This window comes from Ursus americanus, chromosome X (assembly GCF_024610735.1).
Source record: "Ursus americanus isolate L20-20 chromosome X, mUrsAme1.1.p, whole genome shotgun sequence".
Classification (NCBI taxonomy): Eukaryota; Metazoa; Chordata; class Mammalia; order Carnivora; family Ursidae; genus Ursus; species Ursus americanus.
Genome location: NC_142164.1, coordinates 20,051,781 through 20,069,031, shown reverse-complemented (window position 1 = coordinate 20,069,031; position 17,251 = coordinate 20,051,781). Strand labels below are relative to the sequence as shown.

The 17,251-nt window shown below is 33.6% G+C and overlaps 1 protein-coding gene across 4 annotated transcripts in view; it reads right to left on the bottom strand.

The window, feature by feature from the left end:
• The window catches only part of ZNF280C (zinc finger protein 280C), a 60,677-nt gene that overhangs the window by 20,077 nt on the left and 23,349 nt on the right, over positions 1-17,251 (bottom strand). For 3 of the 4 annotated variants that reach the window (XM_045793821.2, XM_045793820.2, XM_045793822.1), the window contains 7 exons: positions 16,154-16,268; positions 12,996-13,166; positions 12,741-12,850; positions 6,937-7,157; positions 3,171-3,328; positions 2,393-2,493; positions 1,462-1,608 (listed from right to left, as the gene is read on the bottom strand). In XM_045793821.2, coding sequence (XP_045649777.1) covers positions 1,462-1,608; positions 2,393-2,493; positions 3,171-3,328; positions 6,937-7,157; positions 12,741-12,850; positions 12,996-13,166; positions 16,154-16,268 — 1,023 coding nt within the window. The remainder of the gene's footprint in view (positions 1-1,461; positions 1,609-2,392; positions 2,494-3,170; positions 3,329-6,936; positions 7,158-12,740; positions 12,851-12,995; positions 13,167-16,153; positions 16,269-17,251) is intronic. The other variant, XM_045793823.2, reaches the window with a different exon arrangement.

The following is a 17,251-nucleotide window of genomic DNA, read 5'->3' as shown; positions in this document are numbered from 1 at the left end:
GCAGAAAGCACTAAGTTAAAAGCTTCATAATGAAATAGAGCTACTGTTTTACATCTCATTCTTCCTTTCAAAATCAAAAGCCAAAAGATGGAATAGAGCAGCAAGACCAGCATCTTCCGAACTATTTCTCAAGAAATATTAATTAGGTATTGTGCAAATAAATGGTTACATAAGTCTTGGGAACAATATATACAATATCCCTTCCTTGGAGATTTATGAGGTTTTCTAGCATTTTTAAAGCTCTAATCTTAAAAACAAAAAACTTAATTTTATAAATCTAGCCATTTACTGAATTTCTTTTTCCAGGAGAAATTTTAGATTGGAACATCTATTAACATCTGATGGAATACTGTTGGGGAAACTCTAGAATAGAAACATTTTGCCAGAGGTTCTTAAGTGTGAGATGGCATACCAGCATGTTGGAACCATCCCAGTCATAACATAGGTGATTCTGAATGTACTTGGATATTCTACTTTTGTAATTTTTTTTCAATTAACAACTACAAGTTGATTTTATCATTATCTAATGACTGGAACTGAAAACAATGTTAGCACCAATGCTGAGTAAATTGGCCATGACAATGCAATCAATAATAAGAAAATGTAATGAGCTGATCAGTGAAGAGACAAAACTTGATTACATAATCACATTCAGTAAACTCACTGACTTCTAATTTTGGCAAAGGTACCGTTGCTCTTTCAAACACTCAAGAATAGGCTTACTGTTTCATCAAAGTTTTCAGCCTAACTAAAGGATGGTCTACTTGTGTCAGGAAAAGACCCAGCAAGAATAAAATGAGAATTCAAGAGAAAGGTGCAAGCACTAACACTAACACTGGTATGAAATTACATAGCAGAACTGGCAAAAGTCATCCAGGAAACAAATTATAACCTAAATATAGTTCTCTGGCATAGTTCACATATCTAGAAATGTCATTGCTATTTCCTTTGTTACTGGGTGCTACAAAAGACCATTCTGGGTTACTAATGACAACCACATGTTCTTTCATAATAAAAAGTGAGCTAGAAAGTAGAAATGAAGTTTGAAGAGAAGGAGGAAAAAAGAAAACTGAGCCCTCAATCTTATTCCCCAGTTCAAACATATCCTTTTCCTTGCTCTTGATTAAGAACCTTCAAAATCATTCCCATTTTCACCACTCTTAGACCCCTGAAATATTAAACTTAAAATATTTCACTCATCTTCCCTCTTCCCCGCTACTCTAGGGTTCTTATTTCTACCTATGTTTCCGAATTTTCACTAGTCAAGAGACTCATCACCACAAGGAAGCAGACAAAGAAAAGAAGTGGAAGTTTCACAAGTCATTCAGCATAAATTGTAAATTAATTGTGTCATTTGGAACCACTTAACTTTCCTTTTAGAACAAATCTAACCAGTGCTCAAAGTTTTATATATCTATCTTTTTACTAAGACAAAATGAGCAAATAACTGCGAAATCTCACCTGATGCTTCATGTAATGATTCATGTAGGGAGTTGCCATTCTACTAACTTTGAGGCAAAATGGACAAAGCAAGTTCTTAGTGTTTTCATGGGAGGCTCTAAAATGACTTTCTACATCAGAAAATGTTGATGATCTAAACTGGCACACCTAGAAATATAAAGAAGGTTTAGTTTAACTTGAGAGTTTATAACTGATATCCAATTACAACAAAGTAGCAATGAGGAGTCATTTGTTTAGAGGAATATTATGCACTAATTCAGCTCTGTTGCCTATATAGCCAAGAATTCTAGCACTGAAAATAATAAGTATAATCTTTGAAACAGAAAAGTTATCATTCAAAGTTTAGGGATAGATTCCTAAATATAACCAGATTTCCTTCTTCTTTTCATTTTCAGATCTACTACCCCCCCATCTTGCTTGAATTTTCAAACTCTGACATCTCTTGTCCTAGAAAGTTTTCCCTGCTATATAAAATAGAATATTCTTTTTTTTTTGGATTTTAAATAGCATCCAGGCTATGACAGAGGCTATTTTTCTTATCTTGCTATCTTATTGGGAACCATTTCAAATTCTGGAAAAATACCGGTCCCAAAGCATTTAGTTGAGTTCCCCATAACTAACAGCATTTCCTACTTCTCTGTCATGTCTATATTCTTCTCTACATGGTAAGAAAATCCATATATTTGTCTTCTCCAGCAGGGCATTTTGTTTGTCTAGTACAGGGGTCAGTCAACTCTGGCCTCCAGTCCAAGTCCAAGCCACCATCACCACATATATGAGATATATCAAGGGAGTTTCCACTATTGAAGAGGGTCTTCAATTTTAGTAATTCATTTTATTCAAACAGTTAAAAAGATCAATAGAATAATACTATTTTGTGGCACATGAAAATAAAACAAACCGCTAAGTACATGACAAAATGTATGTGTACCTGGCAAATATATGGCATTTCACCGGGTTTATGAGTATCCTTCATATGTTGCAAAAGAGCATGTTCTGTTTCAAATGATAATTCACAGATTTTACAAATAGCTGAAAGTGGAAAAAAACACATCACACCATTTTATGGATGTATATAAATAACAGATTCATTTTGTACATCCACGACAACAGCAATAAGTAGTAAGAGTAATGTGGTAGTGACTCCAACAGTTCTATAGTTGTTAACTCTGTAACGTTGTTCCATGGACTTTACTTATATTAGCTTACTTCTCATGCCGTCACTGACAGAGTACTGCTATTTTACCTCCATTTTTTAGATGAGGAACCTGAGGTACAGAAAGATTAAGTAACTTGCCTGAGATCTCGCAGCTGTATTAAAGATACAGAACTGGAATTTAAATCCTAGCTAACCCCAGACTCTGTGATGTTTAACTATCATTGCAGTTACTTCTCTTATGAGAGTGTAAATCAAGACCAATGATTTCATACTTGCAAAACAGATAATCTGAATTTTTTAACTTAGCCCCCTACATACAATGAATGCATGAGTTATGCAAAGGAAGTTTCTATGTACAAGAGGGACTTCAGTTTTAGAAAGCAATTCTATTGAAAAGTTTATACAAGTTAAAACTTGTTTTTTAACTGTGCCCTCAAATCCAAAGTCTATTTCTTATTTTTAGGTTTCTTATCAGAATTCTTAAGGATCCTTCATAGTTTAGATGACCAAAATCATTACTGTTCAAGACTTCAATAAAACTGTGACTTACTAGAAAACTCATGGGGAGTGTGTGTACTCTCAATGTGACACTGCAGCTGGAATGGTGTGGGATACTGACGGTAGCAGTGCTGGCAGGTGGTGTGGTTTTCCCAGCTCTCACTGTTCTGCTTCTCAAGTTCCAAATGGTGCTTCATGTGGTTCATAAACCTGTAAGTGATTGTCAACAGGTGCAAATATTCAGATTTATAACCAAGGGGAAAAAACCTCCCAAATAAGGATTTGAACCTAAATGGTAAAAATCCAGTTGTAGTACTCAAAATAATATCTCCAAAGCCTTAAACTCCTCTAGAAAAGTGTGCACTTTAAATAATCACATTTATTTGTTTGTTTGTCAGAGAGAGAGCAGAAGCAGGGGAGGGGCAGGCAGAGGGAGAAGCAGGTTCCCAGCTGAGCAAGGAGCCGGTGGGGGACTTGATCCCAGGAACCTGGGATCATGACCTGAGCCAAACACAGACGCTTAACCTACTGAGCCACCCAGGTGTCCCAATAATCACTTTCATTAAATGGCTCAGTAAACATTTTTCTTTGCATCTTTGTTTTAAAATAATCTACTAATATAGTTCATATGAAATACCACTAATTTGCTAGAACTCTTCATCATTATTTTAGATTTAAAAAATTTTATAAAGAATAGGCTTCTTTTCCATAGATGAAGTGCTATTTACATTTTAAAATAAAATCCTTAAAGAAAGAAAACCCAGTTACCAAAAGCAGCTACAGAGTCCTGAGAGAACTCTTTTAAAAGGCCTTAAAGATATACAATAGGTTGTCAGCTGCTTAATGACAAATTAGTATTTTTATTTGTGTTTTGGTTTCTAAATGCATGTAGTAGCAATTTTAATACCTATAATTATAAGAACTTTTCTTAATTAGAAGAACCTTTTGTTTTATTTAATGATGCTGGTTTACTGTGAGCACAAACACTTCATTTTTCACAGGCCGTGCCCTCCGAAGCAAGCCCATTTTTTAGCTCTACATTCCACTGTCAGATTCCCTAATAGGTTTCTTATGAAAAGGAACTGTGATCCCCAATGGCAGAGAGTACAATATAAAAAGGCAGATCTATTTCAGAGGGCTTATTAAAACTTTTTACTAAATTTCAAAGTAAAGTTATTCAATCAAATTAACAACTTTGATACTGAGTCATATATTAAGTTATTCATTATGAGTCCCAAAAGGATATAATCTTGAAGTGATTATGTCATCATCCTAGATAGCAATCATAATATACAGGCTTTAACATTTATCTTTTCACATCTCCTCCTTATGGTACACTCTGAAATATCTTTTTTCCTCCTTTAATTTTTTTTAAGTAGGCTCCATGCCCAATGTGAGGTTTAAACTCACCACCCTGAGATCGAGTCACATGCTCTGCCAACTAAAACACCCAGGTACCCCCTCCTCCTTTAATTTTAATAACATCTCTATTAAAATCTGTTTTTAAAAAATCCTAGTTTAGCCTAAATATTTACATATAAAGGCCATGAGCCATTAACCTTTCAGCTCATAACTTTAAGTAATAAATAAAATCTATCTGTATAAAGTGATCTGTTAACTAGCTAGCTCTCAGTTATTGCACTGCCCCCTTCAGCAGTGCATATTTCTCAAGCCAGCAGATGGAGATATGGGAAAAAGCAACCCCCTTACAAACCTATTCTCAGAATAAAATAGCCCTAACTGGTTTTAGTGACAATGTGGGAAAAAATAATCCTACAATATCTTGACAGGGCAGAGAGTAGAAATCTTGAACGATTTAGCTTCTGTCATCCTCTAAAACCATCAATTTGCCATCTTAGATTTTACCATTAAGGTAAAATGTTATTTAACACATAGTAACCTCTTTGGTTATCCAGTGTCTACTGTTCAGGTTTTGTTTAATAAACAATATGTCAAAAATGCTACAAAATTTCTAAATGTTATAAAATATGGTTAGCTTAAAATTTCTAGATATTCTGATAATCTGTAACCAGTCTTTTGGAATGAAAACAAGAAAAAGGAAATTTCATGTTTAATAGTAAATGGACTAATCTCACAGGAAAAAACAAAAAGCTGAAAGAACTTCTAATATCATATGCCTAACATTTAAGTATAATAAGGAACTTAAACAGAGACCCACTTTCTTATGTATTTTACCAAATTTACTAATTTTATTTTTAATATATTTTACTGTAAAAAGGTAAAGATATGGAAGTGGGTCACAGAGTTCTATTGTAACACTGTTTCAGTCTTGTATCTAAAAGCACAATTCTCTTCTGTTAAGCTACTGGGCCATTAGCAACTGATGGCTGTAAGGGCTTGATAAAAGGAGGTAAAGAAGTGTGAAAACTCGTATGAATAATATATGTAAAAGGTCTTTGAAAACTATAAGGCACTACCACAAATGTAGCATTCATAATTGTTTTAGGTTTATATTACAGTGCATTTCAGAGTTTTTTTATGTACTTCATTTTGGACTCGAGAATTCATCAGACAATAAAACAAATGCTAGGCTTAGAAATGACCTATAGGATACTTAAGAATGCTAGTTACAAAGGACAGTTATCAAGGGTAAATATCTTTAAAAGTTTACGTATACATGTGTGCATGGGTGTGTGCCACAATATACATACATATGACTATCTCATCTAAGGGAAGTACACTGATGTCTACAATTTTCTCTGAAATGTAAAAAGAATCAGACTCTATGGATGAACAGGTATGTGATAACACAAGTGAGGTAAAATGTAAATGGTAGAATCAAGGTGGTAAATATACAGATGTTCACTGTAAAATTTTTTCAACTTTGCTGAATATTTGAAAAATTTTATAATAAAATGTTGAAAAGAGAATGTCAGACTACATAACCAATGAAAAATACCAATCAGTATATCTTGTTACTTTGTTTCTGTTACTATCTTACTTAGGATGGTAGATATGTAATATGCCATATTACTCAAAGACTGCAAAGTATAAGTTCCTAAAATTTAAAGCACGCATGTATAAATCTTCAAAATCAAAAATTAAATCTTTACTTTTATTTATTTTATTTTTTAAAAGATTATTTATTTATTTATTTGACACAGAGAGACAGCCAGCGAGAGAGGGAACACAAGCAGGGGGAGTGGGAGAGGAAGAAGCAGGCTCCCAGTGGAGGAGCCTGATGTGGGGCTCGATCCCAGAACACCAGGATCACGCCCTGGGCCAAAGGCAGACGTTTAACAACTGCGCCACCCAGGCGCGCCTAAATCTCTACTTTTAAAATGTGTTAAATTATAAACTCAAAGCAGACATGTTTCATAAACTGGCACTTCTCTAAAGAAGATCATCAAAAATGTCACTTTCTCTGCAAGGTTAATGTGGTATGATAAATATGAATTGAAAAACTAGAACATTAAATAAGACTAATATGGAAGAGGTCAAACTGGATAAAGTAGTTCTTGTGATAGGAGAAGGAGATTCAAAAGAAGCTAAATAATAAAAATATCTCATTGAAAATTCCGAGTTCAATGATAAATACAGACAAGTGATTTTTCTCTAAGTTAAAATAAATGTTGCCCTTTCTTAAGCTGTATTAAAGAAATACAACTAAGTGGATCCAAGTGTCAGACTCCTAAAATACAATAAAAGACAAAAGCTTTGACATGATAATCTGCCTTTATTCTTAGTAGAAAGTGTTAAAATTGCTTATCTAGGATAGCACAGGAAAATAAAGATACAATATTTACATCAGTAGCATCCCAATTTTCAGACAGAAAGAGAAATAAGTATTTACATACCTAATATTGTTTTTGAGAACTTTCAAGCAGCTGAAGCATTTAAAGGTTGTGTAAGTCTTCTGTTCATCATCAACAGCTCCTTCATGTCTTCCATAGTAAAAGTCACTAACTAACATGATCAATTTTCCTTTCTCCGCCCCAGTCTTATTTTTATTTTCAGTAATTGCAAGTTCTGCTTTAATCATTTCCAAAAATTTATTTACCATGTCTGGACAACAACGCTGAAAGAGAAAAAAAAAATATATGTAAGTTTTACTTAGATCTCTTCAAAAAATTAGATACCAAAAAATGATTCTGTGTTTATAACCAGGGCCAGCCTATGTAAAACTATGCTTGGCAATATTTCTGGAGACACAGTCACCAAAATGTTGGCTTCTATCTTTATAGAGTCTAAAAAATTCAAATAATCAACACCACTTACCTTAGTAAAGAAATAACTTCAAAAATTAAAAACCTGAGGCCAGGGATGGCCATATATCTAATACCATTTTCCTTGTAATTCCAATTTTCAGATGTAAATATTTAATAATTGATCCTTGGCCAAAAATCATTCATTTCATATCTGTCAAGATACAGCTTAAAAGGAAAGGTAGTTTTGGGGCGCCTGGGTGGCATAGTGGTTAAGCGTCTGCCTTCGGCTCAGGGTGTGATCCCGGCGTTGTGGGATCGAGCCCCACATCAGACTCCTCCGCTATGAGCCTGCTTCTTCCTCTCCCACTCCCCCTGCTTGTGTTCCCTCTCTTGCTGGCTGCCTCTATCTCTGTCGAATAAATAAATAAAATCTTAAAAAAAAAAGGAAAGGTAGTTTCATCTTATTTTTTTAAAAGATTGTATTTATTTATTTGACAGAGAGAAAGCACTAGCAGGGAGAGCTACAGGCAGAGGGAGAGGGAGAAGGAGGCTCCCCACTGAGCAAGGAACCCAATATGGGCTCAATCCCAGGACCCTAGGATCATGACCTGAGCTGAAAGGAGACACTTAACTGACTGAGCCACCCAGGAGCCCCGGAAAGGTAGTTTTATATGCCATTATGTACATGCTAAATTATCAAATAATATAGTAGTATTTCGGTAAAGCCTGGTTGGAACTAGACTCTAAGCACAGGTATCCTGCCACTCCCCAGTCTCAAAGTACTGGAAAATGTATGGGACACAAAAAAAAGAAGCATAAATTACAATCTAAAAACCTCAACACATTCTATCTAGAATGCTGAAATACGTGAAGGGAAAATCAACTTCATGAATAAAATCAAGACCTCATATAAACTGACCCTAACATGGAATACTTTCATAAATAAATTTTTAATTTTCAATGAGATAAAACTAGTTCATTTATTATATACAATTTTCAGTTGTGGAATTTCACTAGAAGAATTCTTTAATAATAACTAGAGGGCAAAAATATAAACTTTTCTAAAAACCCAAACTACATACTCATAAGGCAACCACAAAGTGAAAAACTTAGAAAAATAAAAGAACAAAAAATTGTGACAGAATCAAGACCAATTAAACCTAGCAGATCAATTAAATCTATCCTATCAACGAATACGGATGGGTGGGTTTAACTCAGCTACTGAAAAAAAGAAATTTCACATAGGATCACAAAAGAAAAAACGACTCTGTGAAATCAAGAAATATACCAAAAACAAAGTGATTTGGAAGTCTCGAAAATAAAAGATAAACAAAGAATATAACAGGCAAATGGTAATAATGAGAAAACAAGGGTTGTGAAATTGATGTCAAACAAAATAGAATCCAGGCCAAAAAGGGAACACTTAATAAAAATGCTAAAGGATACATTTACAATGAAGTTAAAAGAGATAGATCCATCTATATCCTAAATAGTAACGGCCATAAAACAGAATTGGAAGATATCAAAGAAAATAGTGGTAATTTAAGACTATGAGACCTACTCAAAAAATGACAGAGCAAATAGATGGATATAGATGAAGATACAGGAATCTCAGTAGCATATTAATATGTTAGATCTGATAGATAACTATCAAATTCCATACTCTTAAAACAAATAACACCCCTTTATTTACAAGTTCCTATGTAACATTCAAGAAAACAGCCCATACAATTTTCAAAATGGGGAGAAAAGGAACCTGGGTTTTGCCATCAAAGAGACTGAGGTTTGAATCTCACAGCTATGCCAATTAATTGGCTATAAAACAATGAGAAAAAAATCTGGCCTAAAGAATTTTCTAAGGATTAAATGAAATAATACTTTAAAGCTTAGTACGATGTCTTAGATCAATAGGATGTTTGACTTACACTCTAAAAATTCTTCCTTTGGAAGAAAAGATTATCTTTGTGGTATACCAATCTTCTAACCTATTATAATAGCAAAACATCATTCACAAAAATCCAAAATTCATACTTTTTCAAAATGGGAATCCTTACTGTAATATTATATAAATTTAACTGATACATAAAAATGCATAAGTGGAATGCCTGGGTGGCTCAGTCGGTTGGGCGTCTGCCTTTAGCTCGGGTCATGGTCCCAGAGTACTGGGACTGAGTCCCACATCGGGCTCCTTGCTCAGCAGGGAGCCTGCTTCTCCCTCTGCCTGCTGTTCCCCTGCTTGTGCTCTCTCTCTCTCTGACAAATAAATACAAAATCTTTTAAAAAAATGCATAAGCTAGAATGTAAAATTCTCACTTATTTTTTTAACCACTAACAGTGCTACAAGAAATAAAAGCTACATTTTAGAGAATGTTCGTCACTTTCTTCAGGTGCAGAAATATATATAATGTACTATGATTTGTGTATAAAATAGAGGGAAAATAAGAACATTCATGTATGCCTATATATTCAGAAATTAAGTCAAAGAGGATATAAAACAAATTAATAAAATATGATTTCCTTTGCAAGTCCTATTGGGAACTAGGCAAAAAGTGGGATTCTTCACTGTATACCTTCTTTTTTATTTAAAATTTTTACTTTAATTCAAGTTAGTGAACATACAGTGTTATATTATTTTCAGGTGTACCATGCAATGATTCAACACTTCCATACAACACCTGGTACTCATCACAACAAGTGCACTCCTTAATCACCTATTTCACCCAGTTCCTCCCCCTCTGGTAACCATCAGTTTTTGTTCTCTATAGTTAGGAGTCTGCTTCTTGGTTTGTCTCTCTCTTTCTCTTTTTCCCTTTGCTCATTTATTTTGTTTCTTAAATTCCATATATAAGTGAAATCATATGGTATTTGTCTTTCTCTGACTGACTTATTTCGCTTGGCATTACACTCTCTAGCTCCATCCATGTCATTGTAAATGGCAAGATTTCACTTCTTACAGCTGAATTCATATTCCATTGTGTATATATTCCACATCTTTATTCATTCATCAATTGATAGACACTTGGGCTGCTTCCATATCTTGGCTATTGTAAATAGTGCTGCTATGAATATAGGGGTGAATATAGGTGCAGGTATCTCTCTGAATTAGTGTTTCTGTATTCTCTGGGTAAAATACCCAGTAGTGCACTTGCTGGGTGGTAGGACAGTTCTATTTTTAACTTTTTGAGGAACCTCCATACTGTTTTCTCCATCAGTTCACATTCCCACCAACAGTGCATGTCAGCTCCTTTTTCTGCACATCCTTGCCAACACCTGTTGTTTCTTGTATTGTTGATTTCAGACATTTTGACAGGTGTGAGGTGATATCTTATTGTAGCTTTAATTTGCAGTTCCTTGATGGTAAAGGATGATGAACACCTACCTTCTCATACTTTTTGAATCACATGACTTTATTACCCTTCCCCCAAATTAAATAAACTAAAGATAACTAAACCACTTGGCCCTTTCTCTTCTCTTTCCATCTATGATGCAAAACATAAAAACATCAAGTATCTCTACACAATATTACATAGATAGGAAGACTGAAAACACTGGCAGAAGTTAATTTTTATATAAAACCCAAACCCAAAGTCCAGTTCACAGGAATCACACTCAGGGAGGTAGACATAGTGATAGATCAAATATAGTTTTGCCCAAGAATAAAGAAATTGTATTTGGAATTTTACACTTCTTTTCCCTCTACATTTTTTTTAAAATGCTGAATTTCAATGAAAAATTTGCCAAACTTTGAAACAGCAAGCAATAACTTTTCCTAAGTTGCTTCCTTGCTTTGAATCTTCTTATCCCCTCCTTCCTGAATGTAATTTGCATTGCCTTTGTTCTTGCCTCCTTTCTCCCTTCTTGCCATTTATAATTGCAAGAAGAACACAGATTATTTCCACAGACACACACAACACTGCAATATTGACTAAAATATTTTAAGTGGAGTAATACCAAACCTCATACTTCATTAGTATTTTGAAAATTACCTAAAACCTAATTTCAAGAGCTTCCTACACCAACATAAACTAGAATTAACTTATAACAACTATACAAACTATATTCTGGATTGAGTTAACACTGTCATTTCTTGTGAAATACTCCACCAATAGGAGCTTATGTCTGAGTGTTGAACATGAAAATGCAAGACTGAGATTTTGAGTAATGTGACATGCATATGTCACCAGACAAAAAATCATGTTAAAAAAAAGGAATTTTTAAGTTACAGGAAAGATTAAAGCACCAAACGAAATGTCTGCTTTACAAGAGGTTTGAAGAATGGCATGACTTAGTCAATAAAATATTCTGATTAATACATTATTTTCATTAAAAGTTAAATACAATATGCTCTAGAGATTCTTTTTTTTTAAAGTAGGTTCCACGCCCAGCAGGGAGCCCAATGCAGGGCTCAAACTCACCACCATGAGATCAAGACCTGAGCAGAGATTAAGAGTCAGACACTTAACTGACTGACCCACCCAGGCGCCCTACAATATGCATAGAGATTCAAGTGCCACGTGTGAACCAGCCCCCTGGGGACTCTACTGGACAAAGGCTGCAGCCCCTGCACGACTCGGTGGCTGTGGTGTGTGGGACTCACTTATCTGGGAACTGTTTGGGATTGAATAAAGCAATGCAATTAGAGTTCACCCCAGAGAGGGAGAGGATTCCCCCACCCCTGAACCGTTTTTGTTGGTTGGGGCAGATGACTTTACAAATGAGATTTGCCACAGACATCTGCCCTACAAGTGGCAAAACGTCAGAAATGAAGAGAAAGAAATGTTAAGATCCAAGAAATAAATGATTCACCTGGGAAAGCTCCAACACCCGCCAACACTCTTAGGGCTTTCACTAAGAGAAACACTGGACTTTCTACAAAGTCTTCTAGGTATAATACTTTAAAGAGGTCAGAGGTAGGTCTATTTCTTCCATTTCTTAAAGTACTACATATTGTGTTTAATGTATTCTCTCAAGCCTCAGAGAGAGATCAATGACAGTCACATCTCTTAGACAAAGCAACAACTAAAGCTTTGATCTAGCATCCTTAGTTTTAAAGCAACTCCCACACATTGTCACTTTCACCTTACTTCAGCAACCAGCTCCAGAAAACAGATATTTTTACTGATAATTTTTATGGTGGATAAAGTCATTATCACATCTAATAAAATTATCAAGGATTACTTGGTATCCTCTAATATCCCCCCAAAAATGCAATATGCATATACTATAGTACATACAAGCTTAATCTTTAAGATTTCGTGATTGGGAAAGATTTTAAAATCTTGTATAAAGATAATCATCATGAATATCAATTTTTACTTAAGTTATATAGAAATACCAATGAGAAGATTTCTTATCTAAATACCTGCACAAACTAGCATTTACTATATATCAATCCTTAATGTTTTCAGAGATTTGTCAATATTTTTGAAATTCAAATTTTGAAAAAGTTTTACCTTCATGTGATATTTCAAAGGATCCAGAAGATTAAACTTTACATTGCACTTTGGACAAGATCTTAGAAAAGGTGTTCCAGTTTTATAGTGAGCTGATGAGGTATTTGTACCTAAAATAGATTAAGAACTTTTAGGACTCAAATTCTTTTTTAAACATTAAACAACCAGTAATAAAAGTTTAAAAATTCATCAAAATTTCTAAAATTTATGTATAAATAATACAATTTCTATTTCATATGCTAGATTCATATTTACCTTTTGATATCATAACATGGGAAGATGTCACTGGAGGAGAGTTAGTTAGAGACAATGAAGCACAAGGACTTATTTCAGAAATACTTTCGCTGGTCTTTGGCTTTTTTGGAGTAACACTGTTTACTTTAGAAGCAGAAGAACGTTTTAATATAGGCAGAGTTTGATCTATACCTACAATGATTTAAATAGTGGGAAAAATATCTGTAAATACTTTAGGACAGAACACTGCTTACAAATGCTATTAAAATGGCTTTATATTTGAATTTAAGTAAAAACACTTTGAAGCTAAATTAAAGATAATATAATTGAATTATAACATACAAATTACAAAGAATGACCAAAATTTATATGATCAAAAAAAGAAAAAAATTTATATGATCAATAGGTAGAAAGAAATTGTACAAACAGCCATTATGAACTACACGTATTTGAACAATTCATGAAATAAACTTTTTATACAAAAAAATTCTAAAAATACTTTCAAATAAAGAAATATATAAATAGATATAAAAGAAGTCAGACCAAAAGAATCCGAAGCAAAAAAAAGAAAAAAAATTAAAGCACAGAGAATGTTCTAAGCTCAGTTCCCACAAATGAATTTATCTTCAGATGCTTAAGTACATTTGGGCTTGGAAACAAAAGCCACCTTTATTCTAAAAATTTAGAGAAACCCTTTAAGATACTTAAAAAAACCTTAAGATGTCTAATGGAAAACTCAAGTTGGTTCTTTTTCCACTTATTAACAATCTGATGGGTTTAAATTATCTGTTTATTCCCTATGAACAAAGTACAAACAACTAATCTTGAATAATACCTTGCCCATTCATAGGAAAAGGCTTAAGAAGTTAGTATAATGGTCTAAAAAACTATAATCCCCTGAGGCTAATGGTTTTGCCTTAAGGAATATAGTAAGCATGTCGGATAGAAAAACTCTGCCTTTACCTTTTTAAAAAAACTAGATTTTTACATAAAATCTTATTTGAGGAGATTTCATTACTAAAGATAGTTCTGAGTTTGAAAACCATCACCTTAAAGGCTAAGAGATCATGTAATTCAGGGCATTTGCAAGACAAGTGGGGCTATTTAGGCTATAACCAGACACAGCAAATCCTTTTGAAAGTAACACACACTTGTACTTTGTGATAAAGATTCTAAAACTGCACATGATATTTTAATGCTCCCAACTGCACACTAATAGACGCAATAGAATAGAGCAATACAAGGAAAAGGAGAGCACTGCGTTAGTGGGCTCCTCTGCCAAATCTGTTTCATTCTTTGAGATAACAGAAATGATGTTTTTCCATCTTCAAGGACATGGTTACTGACAGCTATACTGCAGGCACTTGGGACTGATTTCTGTGTAATCACTAACATTTTTCTCAAATGCTTAGGTTACTTGAACAACCAATGAGTGCTGGTATTTTGGCAACTAGTTCTCTAGCAGGCTGTATAGTAAACATAGACTGTTCTGTATATAATTTTTTAAAGCATGAGTAAATCTCCCAGTGAAATAAAATCACTTTGAGCTCAATAGTTTTAAATTCTAACCCTTTAACTTGTTTATTTCTATTGCCTCTGGCTTCTGCTGTTCATTATCTCCAACAGTGCCAATAAAAATCCTATTCTCAAACAATGAATCATGGAACACTACATCAAAAACTAATGATGTACTGTATGGTGACTAACATAATGTAATAAAAAATTAAAATAAATAAAAATAAAAATCCTATTCTCATTCTTCAAAATCAAGTTCAAATCTAACCTCTCCAAGAACCATCTATAATCATCCTTGACAGGAGTCCATTAATCATGCTTCTGAACACATAATACATATTATCATTCATAATTATCATTCTAAGAACCATTTATTGTCAAGTCCCTTAAAGGTTTAAGGCATTTTTCATTTCTCACTTATCTCATTTGAGCCTCAAAAAAGGCCTGAGATAAGTAGAGCAAGAATTAAAATCATATCTCCAAATGGTGACTTCAGGTTTGGAGAATGAATGTATTATCTGAGAAAGATAAAAGTATATATTTCAATAAAATGAGAAAATTGAAGTGCAAAGAGGTGACTCGATAAAGGCCACAAAAATCTTTAGGATACAGGCTCAAACCTATACCTTCCTAATGACTATGACCCTATTTCACATCAAGGCAAAGTTCCACTCCCCGCAATACAATAACTTACAGAGAGAGTAGACATCACTGTCTTTATCCCCTAGAATCTTCAAGAATTTAGACTTTTTCTATGAATAAAGACCACGTGCTTTATAAAATCAGATTTCGGACAACTATTTAACTTCCTCATTCATTTTGGTTCTTGCTTATCTTACTAACTAGATAAGTGGCATCTAGAGAGGTGAATAACCATGTGTTATCAAAATGGGAAAAATATTTTTGGCAAACATAATACTATATATTTTTTCTATTTTGGTTTGGTAAATGTATATGAATTTATTAGTAAATAATTTAGACATTAAAAAATTCTTATGTACCTCTGTCCAATTATTGAAATATAATAAATTTACTAATATACAAACAGCAATTGTTTTGATTATGGGGAATTTTTCAACTAAATAAAAACCTTTCATGGCATACTAATTTATTTCAAGTTAATGAAGAACTTTGTTATTGTACACAATCAAAGAACTGTAATTCTTCAATTGAAAATTTACAGTATTCCTTCAATGGATATCTACTAAGTACTTACTATGCACAAATCATTATTTTTGTAATACTCCCTTTTTATAATAATACTCTAAATCATATTTTAACTATCTTATCAACATCATTCATTCGGAAAGAAAGACGCCAGCCTATTTAAAAAATCAACTATAACCATGTACTTTTTCTCATACTATTCCTGGACTCACCGAAATTATATTAAGATTTTTTAGCCCATGGCTGGTTCCAAGTGAGAATGAGCTCAAAAAATACATGTTAGCTAACTTAATAGAAAGAAATACAATATTCTATTATTAAATACAAATTTACAAAAAAGAAATCCCACAAGAAAGGCATTCAGGGATTATTAGCTTCTATTCTATGGTATATGAAAAACTTAACATGAAGTTATGGGTTTCAAAATAGAAATTCATTCCACATCTATATTCATCAAGTTTCTTTTTATTATATTCAAAAAAAGTGCTAAGCCAAACCTTCTATGTAAATTGTTGATCCCTCTTGGGACAGTGGAATTGTATCCTGGGTCAAGTCAAAGAGTAACTCTGAAGAATCATCCGATTCAACTTGTGATGAATTCTTTGTAAAATCCTGTAAAAAGTTATAATCATTTTGTTTCATAAACTTTTATAAAGGGAAATTTAATTGTAGGACAATACTATAACACCATAATAATTTAATTACTAATAAGCTATAAAACACTAAGATAATTATTACTCTCTGTCAAAGTTAGCATTTAGTGGGTAAAGGTTATATGGGAGCTGTCTGGATTACTTCTGCAATTTTCCTATAAATCTAAAATTAGTTTGAAATTAAAAGTTAAAATTAAAAAATAATGACAATATTATTGGCAAAGGAGACATGTTTTGGTACAACTTTTCTGCAAGAAAATTTTGGCAATATCTATCAAGGGCTTTAAAAAGTTCACATTCTTGTAGATCTTGGATACCAGTCTTTTATCTGTAGTATCATTTGCAAATATATTCTCCCATTCTGTGGGCTGCCTCTTAGTTTTTTTGACTGTTTCCTTGGCTGTGCAGAAGCTTTTTATCTTGATGAAGTCCTACAAAGAACTTCTCAAATTCAATACGCGAGAAACAAATAAATCATAAAATGGGCAGAAGATATGAACAGACACTTTTCCAATGATGACATACAAATGGCTATCAGACACATGAAAAAATGTTCAACATCATTAGCCATCAGGGAAATTCAAATCAAAACCACACTAAGATACCACCTTATGCCAGTTAGAATGGCAAAAATTGACAAGGCAAGAAACAACAATTGCTGGAGAGGATGTGGAGAAAGGGGATCCCTCCTACATTGTTGGTGGGAATGCAAGTTGGTACAGCCACTCTGTAAAACAGTGTGGAGGTCCCTTAAAAAGTTAAAAATTGAGCTACCCTATGACCTAGCCATTGCACTACTGGGTATTTACCCCAAAGATACAGATGTAGTAAAGAGAAAGGCCATATGCACCCCAATGTTCATAGCAGCATTGTCCACAATAGCTAAATCGTGGAAGGAGCCGAGATGCCCTTCAACAGATGACTGGATTAAGAAGTTGTGGT